Here is a 20,157-nt window from a genome sequence, read left to right as displayed (position 1 = left end):
AATGGCCTCTCATTCACCCATTCACACACACATTCACACACCATTGGCGAACACTCGAATAACAGAAGCCACTCTAGATTGTTCCTCAGCTCAGGCCCAAGGGAACAAAACATCCAACAAAACATAGCTACCCACTGATAAGCAACATGCTTATCTTCAGGTGATATTCAACGATAAACATTGTACTTCTGTGTTTGCGAGGGCTTGCCTGTGATGACTAGTCAGGCATTCTACAATTTGAAAGACAATTTCCTCTGAAAAGCGAAAGTGTGGTTCCTTATTATGAATAGGTATTAATGACAGAAAATGAGAGGCAGTGTATTGTATGAGGTACACGCTGGATGCATTGGTGGTAACTGTTGCATCCCCTGCCACAAAGGCATGGTCAAAACATGGCTATTGGTTACTGTGTGCTGCTGTACACACTTCACGCACCTCTTTAAACAGAGAGCATAGACAGGGGAGACTATTATCATGCCGTGGTCCTGCCGTGCAATCGGCCGTTTCAATGGCGGTTAGGGTTCATGTAATTGCTATAACAACATGCTGTAACCGAGTACAGCAAAAGTGCCTTACTGTAGGTGCTTATAAAACACTCATAGACAAATGCTATTTGTAATGATATCAATAATATATATATATATATATATATATATATATATATATATATATATATATATATATATATATATATATAAATAGCAATAATGATTGACAGGTGTACCCTCTCTCTCTCTCTCTCTCTCTCTCTCTCTCTCTCTCTCTCTCTCTCTCTCTCTATATATATATATATATATATATATATATATATATATATATATATATATATATATATAAAAAGCCTTATGCCTTCGATCCCCCCACCCCCCCTCCGCTAGAGAGAGGTGAGATTCATGAGAAGGACCAGAGGTGAACGCACAGACAACCCAGAGTAATGGTTGGGCGGTGTCGACGGTGTCAAATTACACAGAAACACTATTGACTGGGGCGGGGTTGGGAGGTGATGTTTCGGTTACCCCCGGCAACTGTCAATCAAAGCCCTGTGGGGGCAGATCGTCCATGCATTTATATGGCTCCAAATCAATGGACGACGCGGGTGAGATTCCATCCGAGTGATGTCCTCCCTCTGCATGACTGAACTACTGAACTACTGTCAATGTGCCTTAGAAGACATACAGATAGACAGACACAGACAGACAGACAGACAGACAGACAGACAGACAGAGATAGGTAGATAGGTAGAGATAGAGAGAGAGAGATAGATAGATAGGTAGAGAGACAGACAGACAGACAGACATAGACAGACAGACAGACAGACAGACTGACAGACTGACTGACTGACTGACTGACTGACTGACAGACAGACAGACAGAGAGAGATAGAGAGATAGAGAGATAGCTAGCTAGTTAGATAGATAGATAGGTAGATAGGTAGAGAGAGAGAGAGAGATAAAGAGAGAGAGAGAGAGATAGATAGATAGATATATAGATAGGTAGATAGGTAGAGAGAGAGAGAGAGAGAGAGATAAAGAGAGAGATAGATAGATAGATAGATAGATAGATATACAGTACGTTCTGTGGTGTTTTTTCTGATTCCTCTCGAGTGCAAAACAACACAGTAGACGTCAATAAAGATGATAGGTGAATGTTTGCAAGACTGTATTGAATGTAGCTTTGAAGAGTTGTTTTTCGCTTATTTCATTGAGAACTACTCAAGCTTTAATAACAAAAAAATAATTATACTTTTATTATTATTATTATACTAGGGTTTATGTTACACCTTCTCTCTGCAATATAGGACTTTAGATGAGAAGAAACCACAACTCAAGACAAGTCTTGTACTACTAAGTACTGACAAAATAGTGTTTCGTATTCATGCGTGACAAATGTGTGACAATCATGTGTCTGCAGTTTAATCTATCTGCCCAAAGTCACCTCTGCCACCTTCTAATGACAGGCCTGACAGTCACCCACAGACACACGCACACAAAAACACATGCACGCACACACGCGAGCATGCACACACACATACACGCACGCACGCACACATGCACACACACACAAAAACGCACGCACGCACACAAACACACACAGACTCACAGACACACACTCATATACACACACACTTGTCACACACACTTGTCTGCCCATTGAGATGCAATCAGACTTGTTGTTTAGAAAAACAAACAACCACCCAACCAACCAACCAAACAAACAAACAATCAGGCTGTGTCTCCATGACGGCAGTAATGGCTTATGGGATTGTCCCTGCCTGTGATTTGTGGCTCTCTCATGGGTAGATGAGAAAAACGGATAGACAAAGAAAGTGAAAGACAAGAAAAGGGATGAAAATAGGATGGTCTCTCAGTCACCTTTCCAACGGTTCAGTGTCATTGCTGGGGCAAAACGTAACTGAGGAACGCTGTGTAGAGGTGACGAGAAGACAACTGGAAAAGGTCTGGCATGTTCTTGTGCATGTTGTTGTGCATGCTGTTGTGCATGCTGTTGTGCATGCTGTTGTGTGTTGTGCATGTTGTCTAAGAGCGCTAAACACGTGCATATCCTTGTAAACAAACCAAAGGTGAAAGAGTAATAATAGGCTTCGGTTCCTGACATTGCAGCACAAGACAATAAGGCAATAGGCATAATTCAAGATGAAAAAAAGTGACAGTAGTACAGGACATAAATGTCCTACCAGACAAACCAAACAACAGCACTCTCCACTGGACGTCATTCTAAACACTGTTATTTAAAGCTAAAATGTACATGGACCTTAAGTGACCCTCTGATTAGATAAAGATAGTTTCAGATGTTTGTAATAGCTGGTTACGGTAAAGCTGTGATGGGAAGTCACAATGTGAAGACGATCCTTTTCACCTATCGTAGGCTAGATGGATGAAAGACGATTAACCGCTAATTCGTCTTTGGAAATGGAAAAGTGTTGCATATTCATAACTGCACGTTTACCAGAACAGACTAATTACTTTAATTACCACACAATTAAAAAAACTGGAAAAAAAATCCCCAGTCAGGGTGACTGGTTGGTATGGCAACCATATGAAATCATGCGTGTGTGTGTGGGGGGAAGGTGGGGGGTGCAGGGTGGGGTGGGCGGTGGAGTATGGCAAGTGAGAAAAGAAAAAGAAAGTAATGAAAAAGACAGAAAGAAAATGCTTTGGGGGCAGGGGGGGGGTAACTGCCCTGGCTGCCACTTCAGTTAGGTCGTATTTGACCTCATTAGAACAAGCGAACCACACAGACCAAAGACGTACCGGTGAGGGATTTTGGTATTTTCCCCAAACAGTCTGCCACAGAGCAGTCTAAATGATTATCCCTGTGCGCTAATATCATTCAACCCTGATGCTGACGGCTCATTATGTTTCAGCCAATTACAAGCTACCGGTCGGGGGTTCTCTTCTCTTGCTGTGGTAATTACCTAACCTCAGGTTGCCGTGGCACCTCCTGTAAGGCATGGACAACACTTCCTGTTTTATAATCAGAGGTGAGGAGAGTTGATGAGGGTGAGACCGAGGCACCTGATTGGTTGATTTGCCATTTAGTGGACCACTGTGGCTTTTCTGTCCGCTCCTCCACACACATACACACACACACTCCTACACACACACGCACGTACACGCACGCACACGCACGCACACACGCGCACGCACACACACACACACACACACACACACTCCTACACACACACGCACGCACACGCGCACACGCACACACACGCACACGCACACACACACACACACACACACACACACACACGCACACACACACACACACACACACACACACACACACACACACACAGACACACCACGCCTGTGGTGTTGGATAATTACAGGGTGTTCTCTGGTCCATTCTACGAGACGGGAGTGCTGTAACAACCTGTTCTAATTAGTTGAACCTGGGCTCCCTCAGTCAAAACATTGTGTTTTTCTCCCATCTGTTTTTGTGTCAAGACGCTATTAGCCATTACCTCCGTGGTGGCGCCTTCATTAGACAAGGTAAATAGAGAAACCGGACAGGGCTGTAAAGAAAACCTCATAAAATGTAATTGTTATTTTATTCATATTTATATTTATTTTATTCTTTATTTTCCAATTTAATTGGCGGCAGCAGCAGCCCTATGTAATGTTGGTGATTTCAGACCATTATAACAGTGGAACGAGACCATGTTAAACAGTTGTATTCATTCACAATACACAGGATAAGATCCACCGAATAGACGTATTTATATATTTCCATTTGTTCTAGAAGCTTCTAAGGAGTTTCAAATACAAAGTTATTTCAGTGAGTGAAAGGTGCTATATAAATAAAGCTTTACTTAATTACTTACTGACAACATGCGTTTCTTTTAGATTACTCATCTGTTGAAGGTATACCATACACATGCACAGAGACACATTCTATTAATAAAATTCTGAATTGATTTATTTTTCACCAAAGAGAGATAATGTGAATTGGATTCATAACAACATGGATATATGAATACACGTGGAGAGAATATATACACTATACTTATACAATATATAAGTGGCACTAAAAAGTAAGTAGAATATATTCAGAGCAGTGACAGTAAGTACTGTAGTAAGAACTATGCCTATTATATATACTGTATTATGTGTTAGGTCTGTCTATAATATGTAAACAGTATACATTATTTATATATATAGTATATGTATGATATATTATCAGATATATTCATCAACTTAGATAATATATCACTACTGCCATGTTTGTCAGAGGTGTCTAAAGAGAGGGCAGGGATGCATCCAAATAGTGTAAGTCGACTTCCTCACTTCATCTCCTCCTCTCACCTTATCTGCACTGATCTGAAAACACGATCAACGAATCAATGACCCTAAATAAACTTAACCTAAACCTACATTATCATTTAATCTGACTAACTAATTCATAGAAGTGCGGACGATAAAGAAGAGAAGAGGGAAAACAAAGGAGAGGAGGAGGCCACTTTAGACTATTAGGACGTACCCCAGCAGTGACGAGGCTCTGAGGCTCAGTAACAGATGAACTTGAGTCTCTCCTGGCAGTCCCGGGCCTCCCAGGCCCCCCCCTCCCTCAGCATGGCCCCACAGCGGAGGGGCCAGGCTGGGCACAGGGGACGCTCTCCGCCCCCCCAGGCCTCGTACTCCAGGAGGTCCCCGTTCACCCACAGCCAGCGGCTAGCCAGGTAGCGCAGACCCGTCCACAGGTGTTCTTCCTTCTGGCCCTCAGTGGTCTGGGCCACGTCACGGTTCTCCCCATGGAAGATCTGGAAGTGAGGTTGCTCATCCTGGTCCTCCTGACTCCCCCCCTCCTGGGCTGCTTTGTGGATCTCCTTCTGGGCCAGAAGCTCCAACGTCTCGGAGGTCAGGCTGACGAGGTCGGTGTAGTGGTCCCTGCAATGCTCCAAAGCCTCCACCCAGGTCTTCTCCTCCTGGACCACCACCAGGCGGAAGCAGAAGAAGGGCAGTTGATGGCGAACATGGTTGTCATGCCAACCGTTCGGATCAACCCCGCCGTAGTTTTCGTCGTTCTTGTCGTCGTCCGGCTGGTCGCACGCCCAGGCTTGGTATGACGCCTGTCCGCCTCCGGACCACCGCCAATCAGTCAAGCTGTCGTTGTCTCTGTAAAGACCTATCCAAAACGCACTGGCGAACTGTCTCCCTGCGGCCTCTTTGAGTTCCTGGTCCTCCCTGGGGCCGTCGACGTAAGACAGGTCAGTGTAGTGTAGTCTGCAGTAAGCCTGAGCGTGAGGCCAAGTCATCGGTTGAGACACGAACACGTGCTTTCCGAACGCTCCGGTGATAATCCCAATGAGGAGAACACCGAAGGTAGTCTTCTCCATGACGGCGTAGCGATCCGGTGTAAGGTGCGAGGTGGGAGTGTGTCTCCTCTGGTGTTCCTGCCTCCGTCTGATTGATTGCAATGAGCAAACCGTGACACGTGTCCCCTTTTCCTGAATTTGTTTTGGGAGGAAGAGGAAAAAGGAAGACAAGAAGATCGACTTTTGCTCCTCATTCAAAAATCATGGATGTCATTTGCGCACACCTGGTCGAGGTTTTATTTTTTTTATTTTTTTACCTGTTTTCCTCTGAGTCAACGTAACCTCCGATTGGTCGACTCGGATACCAGGTCAGGTTGCCTGATGGAGTACCAATAGGAGAAGTTGCTTCCGTGCTCACATGTTCGGGAAACAAGTGCAACATGTTTGGACAAGTGCCTTAGCGCTGAGTGTCACCCTTCCATGTATCACCTTTCCTGAATTTGTTTTGGGAGGAAGAGGCAAAGAAAGGAAAAAGAAGACTTTTGCTCCTCATTCACATCCTTATTTGCACACGTATGCAAACAAACAGCCAAGCAAATCTGAGAAAACAAATGTGGTTACCTCTCAAACAAATCCCCCAGTCACATGTTACGTTGACTCAGACGGAACAGGTGAAAGAAAAAGAAGAAGAATCTCGACCAGGTGTGTGCAAATGACATGCATGATTTTTGAATGAGGAGCAAACGTTTTTTCTTTTTTTTTCTGTTTTCCGTAGCCTCTTCCTCCCAAAACAAATTCAGGAAAGGTGATACATGTAAGGGTGGCTCATAGTATTTATAATTCTTCTAGTATTGTGACTGCCACTGGCCCCTGGTCCTAGCATAGATTTGTTTTTCTTTTGTTATGATGACTGAATAGAACATTTAATAGATGATTCACTTACTTTAGACATATATAATTGTATATACTTTTTGGATGAAAGCATCTGCTAAATGTCAACAATGTAAATGTAAATGCTAGTGATGTGAAGCACTTAAGTGTGAAGTGTTTAGCCCAGTTTTTCCTATTCTTATGATTATACTCTGGCTAGAGGACTGACGATCTTGACCTGCAATCAACGTTTTCACATGTGCTTTATGTGTATGTGTATGCGACTTATGCATGGTCGTGGTAGTGGTTATGTGTGAGTGTGTGTGTGTGTGTGTGTGTGTGTGTGTGTGTGTGTGAGTGTGTGTGTGTGTGTGTGTGCGTGTGTTGGTGGGGTTCTTTCCTCCTGTGAAATTGCACATCACATCACATTCCAGAGCTCGTTGTTGACGCTCGGGTGGCAATCAAAACAACAAAATCAACAGCCTTTCATACTGAAAGAATTTTCTACTCATCTGCGTCGCCTCTCCTCAAGTGAAACACAGTTGAGGCTGATTTACGATTGGCTTGCAGGTGTCAGGCGCCAGAGATTGATACCTCCTCATCGTTCCACAACATAATTATTATGAAAAATGACTCCCTTTTGTGTCTCTCAGCGTACCAAAACATATATGTTACAAACAAACGCATTGCAATGGCAAATTAGATAAGCGACTGAATAGAATTCTCACAAGGAAAGCATGCCGGATTGAAAGAATACAATGGTAGGGAATCTGGGGGTGCTTAGTGGCACAGCATACTAATGCATATACCACGTAACCACAAGGTTCTGGGTTAGATTACGAGCCTCGACATATCCTGTAAATCATCCCTCCTCTCTCTCACCCATCCTTCCTGTCAATCTCTACTGTCTCTATCCCAATGAAAACAGAAATGCTCTAATAAAAGAAAAAGTTCGACTAAGTCAAAGTTAGCATCTCATCCTCCAAAGTATTAATAAGAGCACCAACAAACAAAAATAGCAAAAGCCAAATTACAGTGGTTCAAAGGTCAAATGAAGGTCAAATGGTGAGCATGGTGGGCAACCCCAGAGGGTGTGTGAGTGTGTCTCTCCTTTTCCCCCTCTTCCCCCTCTCCTCCTCTTCCTCCACTTCCTCCTTTTTCTCCGGAGGCTGTCACGCTGAAAACGCAGTCATGAAAACAATTTAGCTATGCTAATCCTGTTTATGCTAATCACACTTTAATTGGAATAGAAAGCACTTCTTTTTCTTGCTGGGAGTGAAATACCTTAAACAATGAGGAGAGAGATCCGCCGCCCGCCAAAGGTTAAAGCAAACAATCGGGGAATAAAAACAAAACATCTCCCCCCCCCGAGGTGGAGTCAAGCAGAGCTAATCAACAGAGAGAGGTGGAGTGTGTGTGTGTGTGTGTGTGTGTGTGTGTGTGTGTGTGTATGTATGTGTATGTGTAAGTTGGAGGATTCTCAGGCTGTGTGTTCACTATAGTTTGTGTGTGTGTGTGTATATATATGTGTATGTGTGTTTATGTGTGTGTATATGTGTGTGTGTGTGTGTGTGTGTATATGTGTGTGTGTGTGTGTGTGTGTGTGTGTGTGTGTGTGTGTGTGTGAGGGAGATAGCAGGAAGAGTTGTGCGGGGGGCGGGGGGCTGAATACGTGGTCTCTGGCCCCGCGGCCTCCTGCATTATTCAGGACAGAGATAAGAGACCGCTGGTCCCTGAGCCTCTCTGATACTGCTTAACCTTAATAAATACACACACACACACACACACACACAAACACACAAACACACCTACATACACGCACACAAACACACATACACACCTACATGCACACACACACACACACACACACACACACACACACACACACAAACACACATACAAACACCTCACTGAGCTTCTTTGATAAGGCTTAACCTTCAACAATAAAAGCCTGTGTGTTGCATGGTGCATTCCTAGGGGGGGGGGGGGGGGTCAGCCCCCCAGATCCCAGATCCCCTCGTTCTTCCACACAATAGAAGGGCACAGTGACTCCCATGCATACCAACGAGAGCCCAGAACGGTGGAGAAAGAGAGGAGGGGAGGGCGCTGTGTTCAAATCCCCAAATAACCGCTCCCCATACCCATAAGCCAAGTTCACATCCCGAACCGATTGACAGGTCAGAACACGCCTCGTCGTATAAGCACTTGACAGAAATCCTTAAAGCTTAAATAAATAAATAGCTTCGGTGTCTCTACGATACAACAAAGTACTCTAAATCCACTCGCAGTGGCCAAAGAGATGCTGAGGAGGACAGAGCTTATTTGGCCAAGATGGAGACTGGCGGTCTAGGCCCAGGGTCAAGCTGTGGGTGGCTCCTGTTGGGCCACACAGTGTCTCTGTGCTGCGCTGGAGAGCAAGGTTATGTCCTCTACTACGGCGGGCAGCACAGCCCTGACTCACCTCGTTACAGTTTTTTACGGTCGCAGTCACAGTGTTCAATACTGAAACCACAGTTTCACAACTCTTCATACAGTCAGCAGAGCAGAAACCCATGTGAACAAAACTGTGACTCTTTCTCTGTGATTTGTGCATTGCTTTCATACAGAATGCATTCAATGACTACGTTCTCCAAAATCCATAACACTTCTCTCTTTCAAACTCCCCCACTTGCAAAATACTATGTATTTGCAACACATTTTTTCATTGTTAAACCACTGTGTTCAAAACTGTGAAGAACACGTTCAAAACTGAATTATTTGGTGCAATTTTGCAGTAATCATATATGACAGAAAGCTCGCAATAAACTGTTTTTTTGCACAGTGTTTGAGTGTGCAGATGCTGTTATTTTGCACTCTATTGATACTCTTCAGTTCCAGAACCTCAGCAAAGTCTGATAACGGATGAGCGGTGGTATTTTCACTATTTGCAGTAATCATATTGAAATGTCTAGAAAATAGTAGCAGAATATATACAATGAAATGAAATAGACTAGATGCATTGCCAGGGAAGACATTAGATGTGACCAGATGCAGACCAGAGGGTGGACCAAAACCCTCAGGAGTGAGACATTTTTGGTGTGATTGCTATTGTATTGTAGCCCTGGAATTTCTGTTTTTCTTTTTTATTTGAACTTTGCATCTTCCACTTTATTTTTCACTTTTCATTTTACACAAGTAAATGTAGTGTACTTTGAAGTAAATGTACCGTAACTTACTTTCTGCAAAGATACTGAAAAAAAAGGATAAAACATAGAATAGGTAAAGGATAGAAGCAAAAGATAGAATAAAGGATAGAAGCAAATTGCGGCATTTCTGATTCATTCTTGTTGCCTAATACTTTACAGTTGTACAGTCAACTATTCTGTCTATGATTACTATAAATCAAACCATTTTTATAATGAAATATTCATTCTTGTGAAAATCATTCAAACTATGTAATGCTCCCTGTTGTTAGTATTTTGTAAGTCAGAATGTTATGAATGACAGTGTATGCTTCTGAGTGAACATTGTTGACAGTGTGTGGTTGAACGAGCTTCTTTTGAGACATGAATGAAGTCATTGGCCAACATGAGTGTTACGAATGCAGACTGTATGAAGAGTTGTGAAACTGTGGCTTCAGTATTGAACACTGTGACTTAGCGACCGTAAAAAACTGTAAGAGGAAAAAACACCTCACACACACACACACACAAACAAACAAATGAACGAATGCACGCACGCACACGCATGCACACACATACACTCACACTCACACTCGCACACATACACGCATAGTTGCACACACAAACACACATTCATACACACACACACACACACTCTATCTATTGTTTTCTTCAGCCCTACAAAGCTCAAACTTATTTGACAGCAGATGGAGATCTCAAAGCAGACATTTCTGATACAGATAATGAAACTTTGTATTGTACAACTGAAATGTGTTTAATGAAGAACTGGATGAATTAACATAACGAGGAACAATCCGTGTCATTTGCGCACACAAAAAAAAATAAGAAACATAGAGACAGAAGACATTAGCAGCAACATTCCTGGTGGTGCCCCCCCAAAACACAGCACAAGCATTACCCTCAAAAAGTAAATGTCACAAAATGTACAAAAACCAACAAAAAACCCCACACAAAAACACTAAAAAAGACAGTCTGTTAGCTTGAAGTTCACGCCCCACACGAAAGGAGACGCAAAGTCATCTGCCTCTGCAACAACAGAAACAGCATTATTATTACAACATCATACAATAACCTTTCCTTGTTCCACACCCTGCTGGGCATGCTTTGAAAATTAAATGGTTGCCCGAATTAGGTACAGCTCCCCAATGCATTCAGTTATGCATAGAAATGATCAGTATGTCACTTAATTAGCACGGCATCTGTACATCTGAAATTTGCATTGCATCAACTTCACACTGGGATATTTAGTCACTCACATTTAAAGTCATAAAAGCATCTTTGGGCTTGAATTAATCACAGGCCCAGCTCACTAGAGTACCGACCTTTATCCCAGTCCTCGTCACATTTGGTGTTTGGTATCCAGGTGCTGACAGGGACGTGCCACTTGCTCTTCACATCAGCACTGTCCACTGTTAACCAAAGAACCTGGTTAGACTCACTACAAGGAGCAAATGGGTTTTATTGACAAAGATAGTATCATTGAAGATACAACAACATTTAAATCTTACGGTATTCGCTATTCACAGATCTCCTGTCCTCACAGTTCAGGATGTGGTGTGATAGCTCATGTTTGGGCATCAGGTGGCGGGCATTGAAAGGGCAGGTTTTCAATTTCTTGGCCAGTTCTGGGTGATTCTAAAAAGACGAAAAAGATGCTTTACGAAAAAGAGCATATTTGAGAACATCTCATTTGAGATTTCAATGTCTGCAACGGCAGACTACTCCTATTACAGTTATTCCACGACAAGCACTACAGTTCTTACCTTACGGCACTTGATCAGATGGTATGGGAAGCGGCTGCCACGGATCTGGTGGTTCTTGTCATATGGACACTGAAGGAGTTTGTTTGGGTCACTGGCATCTTTTATTTCTATGAGCAATGGTAAGAGAAATGTGAATGAGAAATCAACATCACTCAATTCAAACGTTGGGTAAAGTGTGGTTCTTTTTAAATATACATATAGTATATAAGATAGGAATATGTGAAAAAGATAGGAAGGACATCCTAAGAAAATCTTTGTCTTTTTCAATATTTTAACATATGGACATTTGATTTTAATTTTAACAATATTGAGAGATGGTGGCAATATAACTAAACAAATACAACTTGAAACATCTTCAGTCTTAAAATTCAGATAGGCTATAGTTTTATGTAATAAAAATGAATAGTTTAAAATATAAAGTTGAATTTCATCATGTGTGTTCCATTTCTGCATAGCAGTGACACCTTGTTAGTTCTAGATTATATTGATATAAATTCCAGTAATTAGCATGTATATGTAAAGAGGTAAACCTTGATAACTTTTGAACCATACATGATTTTCTCATGCAATTCTCTATGTGATGGACATATTTATTTTAATCTAAAGTGAAAGCAAAATGATTTGTGTGGACACCCTACATAGGGTGCATTTTCATTGTTTTTGTTTACAGTTTTTTACGATTGCTAACTCACCATGTTCAATACTGAAACCACAGTTTCACAACTCTTCATACAGTCTGCATTCGTAACACTCATGTTGGCCAATGACTTCATTCATGTCTCAAAAGAAGCTCGTTCAACCACACACTGTCAACAATGTTCACTCAGAAGCATACACTGTCATTCATAACATTCTGACTTACAAAATACTAACAACAGGGAGCATTACATAGTTTGAATGATTTTCACAAGAATGAATATTTCATTATAAAAATGGTTTGATTTATAGTAATCATAGACAGAATAGTTGACTGTACAACTGTAAAGTATTAGGCAACAAGAATGAATCAGAAATGCCACAATTTGCTTCTATCCTTACAGTATTCTATCTTTTGCTTCTATCCTTTATGTTTTATCCTTTTTTTCAGTATCTTTGCAGAAAGTAAGTTACGGTACATTTACTTCAAAGTACACTACATTTACTTGTGTAAAATGAAAAGTGAAAAATAAAGTGGAAGATGCAAAGTTCAAATACTGTAAAAAATAAAAACAGAAATTCCAGGGCTACAATACAATAGCAATCACACCAAAAATGTCTCACTCCTGAGGGTTTTGGTCCACCCTCTGGTCTGCATCTGGTCACATCTAATGTCTTCCCTGGCAATGCATCTAGTCTATTTCATTTCATTGTATATATTCAGCTAATATTTTCTAGACATTTCAATATGATTACTGCAAATAGTGAAAATACCACCGCTCATCCGTTATCATACTTTGCTGAGGTGCTGGAACTGAAGAGTATCAATAGAGTGCAAAATAACAGCATCTGCACACTCAAACACTGTGCAAAAAAACTGTTTATTGCGAGCTTTCTGTCATATATGATAGGAATATGATTACTGCAAAATTGCACCAAATAATTCAGTTTTGAACGTGTTCTTCAGAGTTTTGAACACAGTATGTTAGCAATGAAAAAATGTGGGGGAGTTTGAATGAGAGAAGTGTTATGGCATTTGGACAACGTAGTCATTGAATGCATTCTGTATGAAAGCAATGCACAAATCACAGAGAAAGAGTCACAGTTTTGTTCACATGGGTTTCTGCTCTGCTGACTGTATGAAGAGTTGTGAAACTGTGGTTTCAGTATTGAACATGGTGAGTTAGCAATCGTAAAAAACTGTAAATTACATCACCTTTATCTATAGATATTGTTTGAAAGATCAAATATTGATGTAGTGTCCTAATTTTTTCACACTGTAAGATCTTAAGGACTTTCAAGAGATGAGTGCAGGAATATTTCACAATGGTTTCTTAAAGCTTGTGTTTAGCTTACCAGTGTCTTCTAAGCGTTGCAGCTCCTCAATTGTAGCAGTGGTCTTCCTGGGAGTGCAAGTTGATCCCAATGTGAAGGCCATGCTGTTAGCCTTATTGCCCAATAAGAGAAGAAAATGAAATGAGCAGAAATTAGTGATGAATTCGTTAGCTGAAAAAAGAAAAAAGACATAAAATGAAAGAGCTATGCTAGCAAGCTAGGCCTAGGATCAGCCTGCTTCTTTTCAAATTGCAGAGGAAAGGGTATTTAATTTACTTTTGCAAAAGGAGAAAGTTTACAGCGTGTCAAGATCTGTCTTGATACGACAAAGGTTCTCTGAAAGTCCAGACACAGGGGCAAATCTGTATTTTATACACTCAGGTACACTCAGGCAACAAGCCCGCCCTCAGGTGAGGTACAGGCCAATCACAGGCATTTCCTGTATGAGAAGGACTGGCTGTGATGCAGATTGAGAAGAGGTTAGGGGGGAATCAACCCCCCCGAGGCAAAACAAAGGCCCAGAACTGCTCTAGATTGCTCAGTCTCTCTAGATGCAGGTTTAAGAGAAAAGAGAGCAATTAGGTCTTTGTGATCATTTAAATGTATCTGTTGTCTAGCCAATGTCAAGCTTCAAGTAGAGAAACTGGTTTCATTGTCTACTAGGCTGAGGTCGTCAATGTGTTGATTCAGCCCAGACAGTCTGACTGTCTAGTGACTCTTGTGAATTCAGTCTGAAAGGTAATGAATGTGTTATCAATAAATAAAATGTCTTAGCAGGCATATTATTCCACCATATGTGTTCCTCAGAGTGTGTGTGTGGAGCAGCTCACCCTAGATGTGTGTGTGTGTGTGTGTGTGTGTGTGTGTGTGTGTGTTCTCAGAGTGTGTGTGTGGAGCAGCTCACGCTGGACTGATCAACGAGGTGATCCGCAGCGACGCCTCCTGGCAGCAGCAGTTCTGCTTCTTCAGTGACTACGACGTCGTCATCCTGGATGTACACACACACACACACACACACACACACACACACACACACACACACACACACACACACACACACATACACACATTCTATCTCTCTGGCTCACACACACACATTGACACACTTTCTATCTCTGTCTCTCAAACACACACACTCACACATTCTATCTCTCTGGCTCACACACACATTGACACACATTCTATCTCTGTCTCTCAAACACACACACGCACACACACACACACATTCTATCTCTGTGGCTCACACACACACACTGACACACATTCTATCTCTGTCTCTCAAACACACACACACACACACACACACACACACACACACAAACACACTTTCTCTCTTTCTGTCTCTGACACACACGAATACTAACTCCGTCTGTGTGTGTGTGTGTGTGTGTGTGTGTGTGTGTGTGTGTGTGTGTGCCAGGTGTGTCCAGAGACCAACACAGTGGTGATCAACATCAGCCTGCTGCTGCTGGCCTTCTCCAACGCAGAGGAGAAGCACTGCAGGTACACTGTCTCTCTACGTGTGTGTGTGTGTGTGTCAGTACGTGTCTCTCTGACTGGTTGCCAGCCAGGCTGTTTCCTCTTCCTCTCTAAGAACAAAAGGTTGTTTATTCTCTCACATGTGAGTGTGTGTTTAGGAATGTATGTTTGTACACGCATAGGTGTACACACACGGCTACACTACGGCGAGCACAGACCTGACTCACCTCGTTAAGAGGAAAAACATCTCACACACACACACACACAAACAAATGCACGAACGCACGCGCACACACACACACACACACACACACACACACACACACACACACACACACACACACACACACAACCACACACACACAAACACAGTGTTGGGCAACAGGCCAGGACTCCTTAAGCAGTGCTGATAAGCATCATTAGGCCTGATCAAAGGTGATTACCAGAGCGTGTCTGAGAGAGAGAGAGAGAGAGAGAGTGAGAGAGAGAGACAGAGACAGAGAGAGAGAGAGAGAGAGAGAGAGAGAGAGAGAGAGAGAGAGAGAGAGAGAGAGAGAGAGAGAGAGAGACAGAGAGAGGATATTAGTAAGTATAGATGTAGAGCGGAAGAGATAATGATTAATCTAATTAATAGAAAAACAGGAAAGGAAAAGGAATGGTAAGAACAGAGAGACTGGATGGGAGGAGAGAGGGAATCAAATCAAATCAAAAAGTTAAAAGTTTCATTATCCTACAGTATGTATACGACACACAGAGAGAGGCACACACAAACGGAAGAGATGGATGTCACTAACCATGGATTTTTCCGTTGCTTTACTGCTACTACTACTACTACTACTACTACTACTACTAACTACTACTACTACTAACTACTACTACTACTACTACTACTACTACTACTATTACTATTACTATTACTACTAATACTACTACTACCACTACCACTACCACTACCACTACTAACTACTACTACTACTAACTACTACTACTACTACTACTAACTACTACTACTACTACTAACTACTACTACTACTACTACTACTACTACTACTACTAACTACTACTACCACTACCACTACTACTACTACTAACTACTACTACTACTAACTACTACTACTACTACTACTACTACTAACTACTACTACTACTACCACTACCACTACTACCATTACTACTACTACTACTACTACTAACTACTACTACTACTACCACTACCACTACTACCACTACTACCACTACTACTACCACTACTACTACTACTACTACTACTACTAACTACTACTACTACTACTACTACTACTACTACTACTACTACTACTACTACCACTACCACTACTACTACTACTACTACTACTACTACTACTACTACTACTACTACTACTACTACTACCACTACCACTACCACTACTATGACTACTACTACTGATAATAATAATAATAATAATAATAATAATAATATAATGGTGTCTATTATTATTTGGATAAAGATGTCTGCTAAATAACCGTCCCCCATTCGTATGACATGAGGAGTTGAGGTGGTTAGCTCCATTCTGACCCATCCCTCCATCCCTCCATCCCTCCATCTCTCCATCCCTCCATCCCTCCATCCCTCCAGTCCCACACGTACCATGGAGGACCGACGTCCCTGCTCTCCACATTCCTGAGGTAATACATTATCCAAAAGAAGCTTTTGATACATCCACTTCATTAATGAACATGTACTGTAAGTTGGTCGGAGGTAGTGTAATATATTAAATATATGCAGGCCTATGCATATAGTATGTGATTAACATAGGGATCTCTGTCCTAGTCCCTTACAGCTCATTCATAATGATGGCGCTGTGAATGATTATGGCTAATTATCTTTGAAAATATTCATTTGAAATGTAATGGGGTGTTATACTTAGAGCAGTAAGGCTTACATAGACTAGCCAAGGAGAATATATACTAGCAGTTCATGCTTAATAGAGTAGCCCACAGGGGTAAATATGTGACAGCTGGAGGGGAATAATGTGTTCGTCTGGTAAACATTTTGTCATTGTTACTCTTGTGACTATCAGTCAGACTGTCTGGGCAGAAGTAACACACTTAACGAACCCAACCTGATATACAATGGAAACCAGTTTCTCTACTAGAAAGTTGACTTTCGAGTTTCTGGCTAGACAAACATTTCAAACAGACATATTTAAATGGTCACAAAGACCTGATTGCTCTCTTTTCTCCGAGACCAGACAGAGCAATCGAGAGCCGTTCTGGGCTTTGTGTTTCCCCCGGCCAAACACTCCAAAGCCAGACCAGGCCATTGTGTGGCCTTTGTGTTCCCTTCCCACCTTTGTGAGGTCAACTCCCCCATAATCTCTTCATAATTTGCATCACAGCTAAATCAAATCAAATCAAGTTTTATTTGTATAGCGCATTTCCCACAAGATGTGACTCAATGCGCTTCACATGATGACAGAGCCGCAAGCAGGCAAAGGTAAAAAACCTGTACACTGTGCAGCCAGGAAAATTCCCTTGCAGCCCTCTACTCATAGAGCAACGACTACCAGTTTGCCTACCAGCACACAGCAGTGGCCCCCAACCCCCCCCCCCCCCCCCGCGGGTGTGTGGGGCCCCAGCCTGAGGACGTGACTGTTACCTGTACATAAAAAGCTAGGCTCTGTGCCTTGAGCTTCACTTTTCTGAGGACCTTTGACTGTCAGACTCGTCTGTCATGCTTGTAAACGGTTCACCTTTTGTAAAAGTTTAAAACCCTTTTCTATGCATTTGAAGAAACCAGGCTACCTTCTTCTATTTTGTATTTAAATAATTCCATTACACAGCAGCTGGTGAAACCGGGAACAAGCCGCCAACCGACTTTTATTCTGAAAAATGTCAATACATTTCAGCGGTGTCGAAAATCAATAACACACTCGCCAGGTAAGCCAAAATATTGCAATGCAATAGATTCGGTGAGTAATCCCCACTACTACCTAGTTAGTGTAGAGTAGTGGGGATTACTCACCGAATCCATTGCATTGCAGTGGCTAGCGAGACTACCGGGTGTGTCATTGATTTTCGACAACGCTGAACTGTATTGAACATTTTCAGAATAAAAGTCTGAACATTTTGATTGGTTGGCGACTTGTTCCTGGTTCCACCAGCAGCTGTCACACATGTTCATTTGGGGAGGCCAGCAGTTGCATGTCAATAGTCTGTAAACAGGTGTGTGTGTGTGTGTGTGTGTGTGTGTGTGTGTGTGTGTGTGTGTGTGTGTGTGTGTGTGTGTGTGGGTGGGTGTGCGCGCGCTTGTATCTGTATCTGTATTTGTGCATGAGTTACTTTTCACATTCACAGAACCTCTCTCTTCTCCACGCACGTGTGTGTGTGCATGCGTTCTTGTGTATGTGTTTGTGTGTGTGAGTGTGTGCGTGCTTGTGTGTGTGTGTGTGTGTGTGAGAGTTCCTGTACGGCGTGGCTTCAATTGTCTGTATATTCCACAGAGAGAACATTTTCTTCACAGTAGGACTAATTATCAGAGGAACCATTCTCTGTGGGGTGCTGCAGGCATGCACATCCACTTTCACCATCGCGCACACACGCACGCACGCACACACACACACACACACACACACACACACACACACACACACACACACACACACACACACACACACACACACACACACACACACACACACACCTTTTACCCGAGGGGACGCTATATCCATCATTTTAAAGACAACATTGAGTCATATCTCTAAAGGTTTTCTGCGTGAACAACCTAACACACTTAACTAACCCTAACAAGCTTAACTCCTTTGGGACTTCCTCCCGGTTACATGGTCTTTCCATTAGTGTAGCTGTGAAAACAGGGACTAGTGGGGGGGGGCCTTAGGGCATTAGACGATGTTTGTTTGTTTTTTGGGCCCGCCACCACCGCCCCTTCTTCCTTATTTTTGTTTTTTTTGTTTAACATTTAAAAAAAATTACATTATAATAATTATAGAAAGAAATGAAAGAAAGAAAGGAAAAACGATAATACAAATAACCAAAGTTACTTGAAAAACAAAGGAGGAAGGGGCGAATAGGCCAACTACCATGGCAACATGTAAACAAACAAAAAGGCACACAGGGACGGTGTTTTTAAAATAGAAGTGCATCTTTGGGCGTCCCAGACTAACCTACACTTCAGAAGGGTTCCAAAGGAGTTCTTCTACTCCACAGAGAGGGTTCTACAAGGAAGAACCACGCGGTTCTACTTGGAACCAAAAAAGGTTCTTAGAATAAAATTGGTAGCATTGGAAAACATCCATGTCCTGGGCTAATCTGGCACACTATTACCTTTCAACTTTGAACATTTGAAACATTACATTTGAAATGTAATGGGGTGTTATACTTAGAGCAGTAAGGCTTACATAGACTAGCCAAGGAGAATATATAATAGCAGTTCATGGTTAATAGAGTAGCCCACAGGGGTAAATATGTGACAGCTGGAGGGGAATAATGTGTTCGTCTGGTAAACATTTTGTCATTGTTACTCTTGTGACTATCAGTCAGACTGTCTGGGCAGAAGTAACACACTTAACGAACCCAACCTGATATACAATGGAAACCAGTTTCTCTACTAGAAAGTTGACTTTCGAGTTTCTGGCTAGACAAACATTTCGAACAGACATATTTAAATGGTCACAAAGACCTGATTGCTCTCTTTTCTCCGAGACCAGACAGAGCAATCGAGAGCCGTTCTGGGCTTTGTGTTTCCCCCGGCCAAACACTCCAAAGCCAGACCAGGCCATTTTGTGGCTTTGTGTTCCCTTCCCACCTTTGTGAGGTCAACTCCCCCATAATCTCTTCATAATTTGCATCACAGCTAAATCAAATCAAATCAAGTTTTATTTGTATAGCGCATTTCCCACAAGATGTGACTCAATGCGCTTCACATGATGACAGAGCCGCAAGCAGGCAAAGGTAAAAAACCTGTACACTGTGCAGCCAGGAAAATTCCCTTGCAGCCCTCTACTCATAGAGCAACGACTACCAGTTTGCCTACCAGCACACAGCAGTGGCCCCCAAACCCCCCCCCCCCCCCCCCCCCTCCGCGGGTGTGTGGGGCCCCAGCCGCCCCACACACC

At 42.4% G+C, this 20,157-nt stretch overlaps 1 protein-coding gene across 1 annotated transcript; it reads right to left on the bottom strand.

Annotated features, from left to right (window-relative positions):
- Positions 1-11,123: 11,123 nt before the first annotated feature.
- Positions 11,124-13,667, bottom strand: LOC308149960 (gametocyte-specific factor 1-like; the record flags this gene model as incomplete). The annotated part of the gene is made up of 4 exons (XM_080522837.1): positions 11,124-11,239; positions 11,339-11,465; positions 11,594-11,700; positions 13,586-13,667. 4 exons carry the CDS (start codon positions 13,665-13,667, stop codon positions 11,124-11,126), a joined length of 432 nt encoding a protein of 143 aa, XP_080378963.1.
- Between the last annotated feature and the right edge of the window lie 6,490 nt (positions 13,668-20,157).

The sequence above is a fragment of the Nansenia antarctica genome, assembly GCF_963989245.1.
Source record: "Nansenia antarctica genome assembly, chromosome: 2".
Classification (NCBI taxonomy): Eukaryota; Metazoa; Chordata; class Actinopteri; order Argentiniformes; family Microstomatidae; genus Nansenia; species Nansenia antarctica.
The sequence above is the reverse complement of the archived record's forward strand: the minus strand, read 5'-3'. Positions and strand labels throughout refer to the sequence as shown.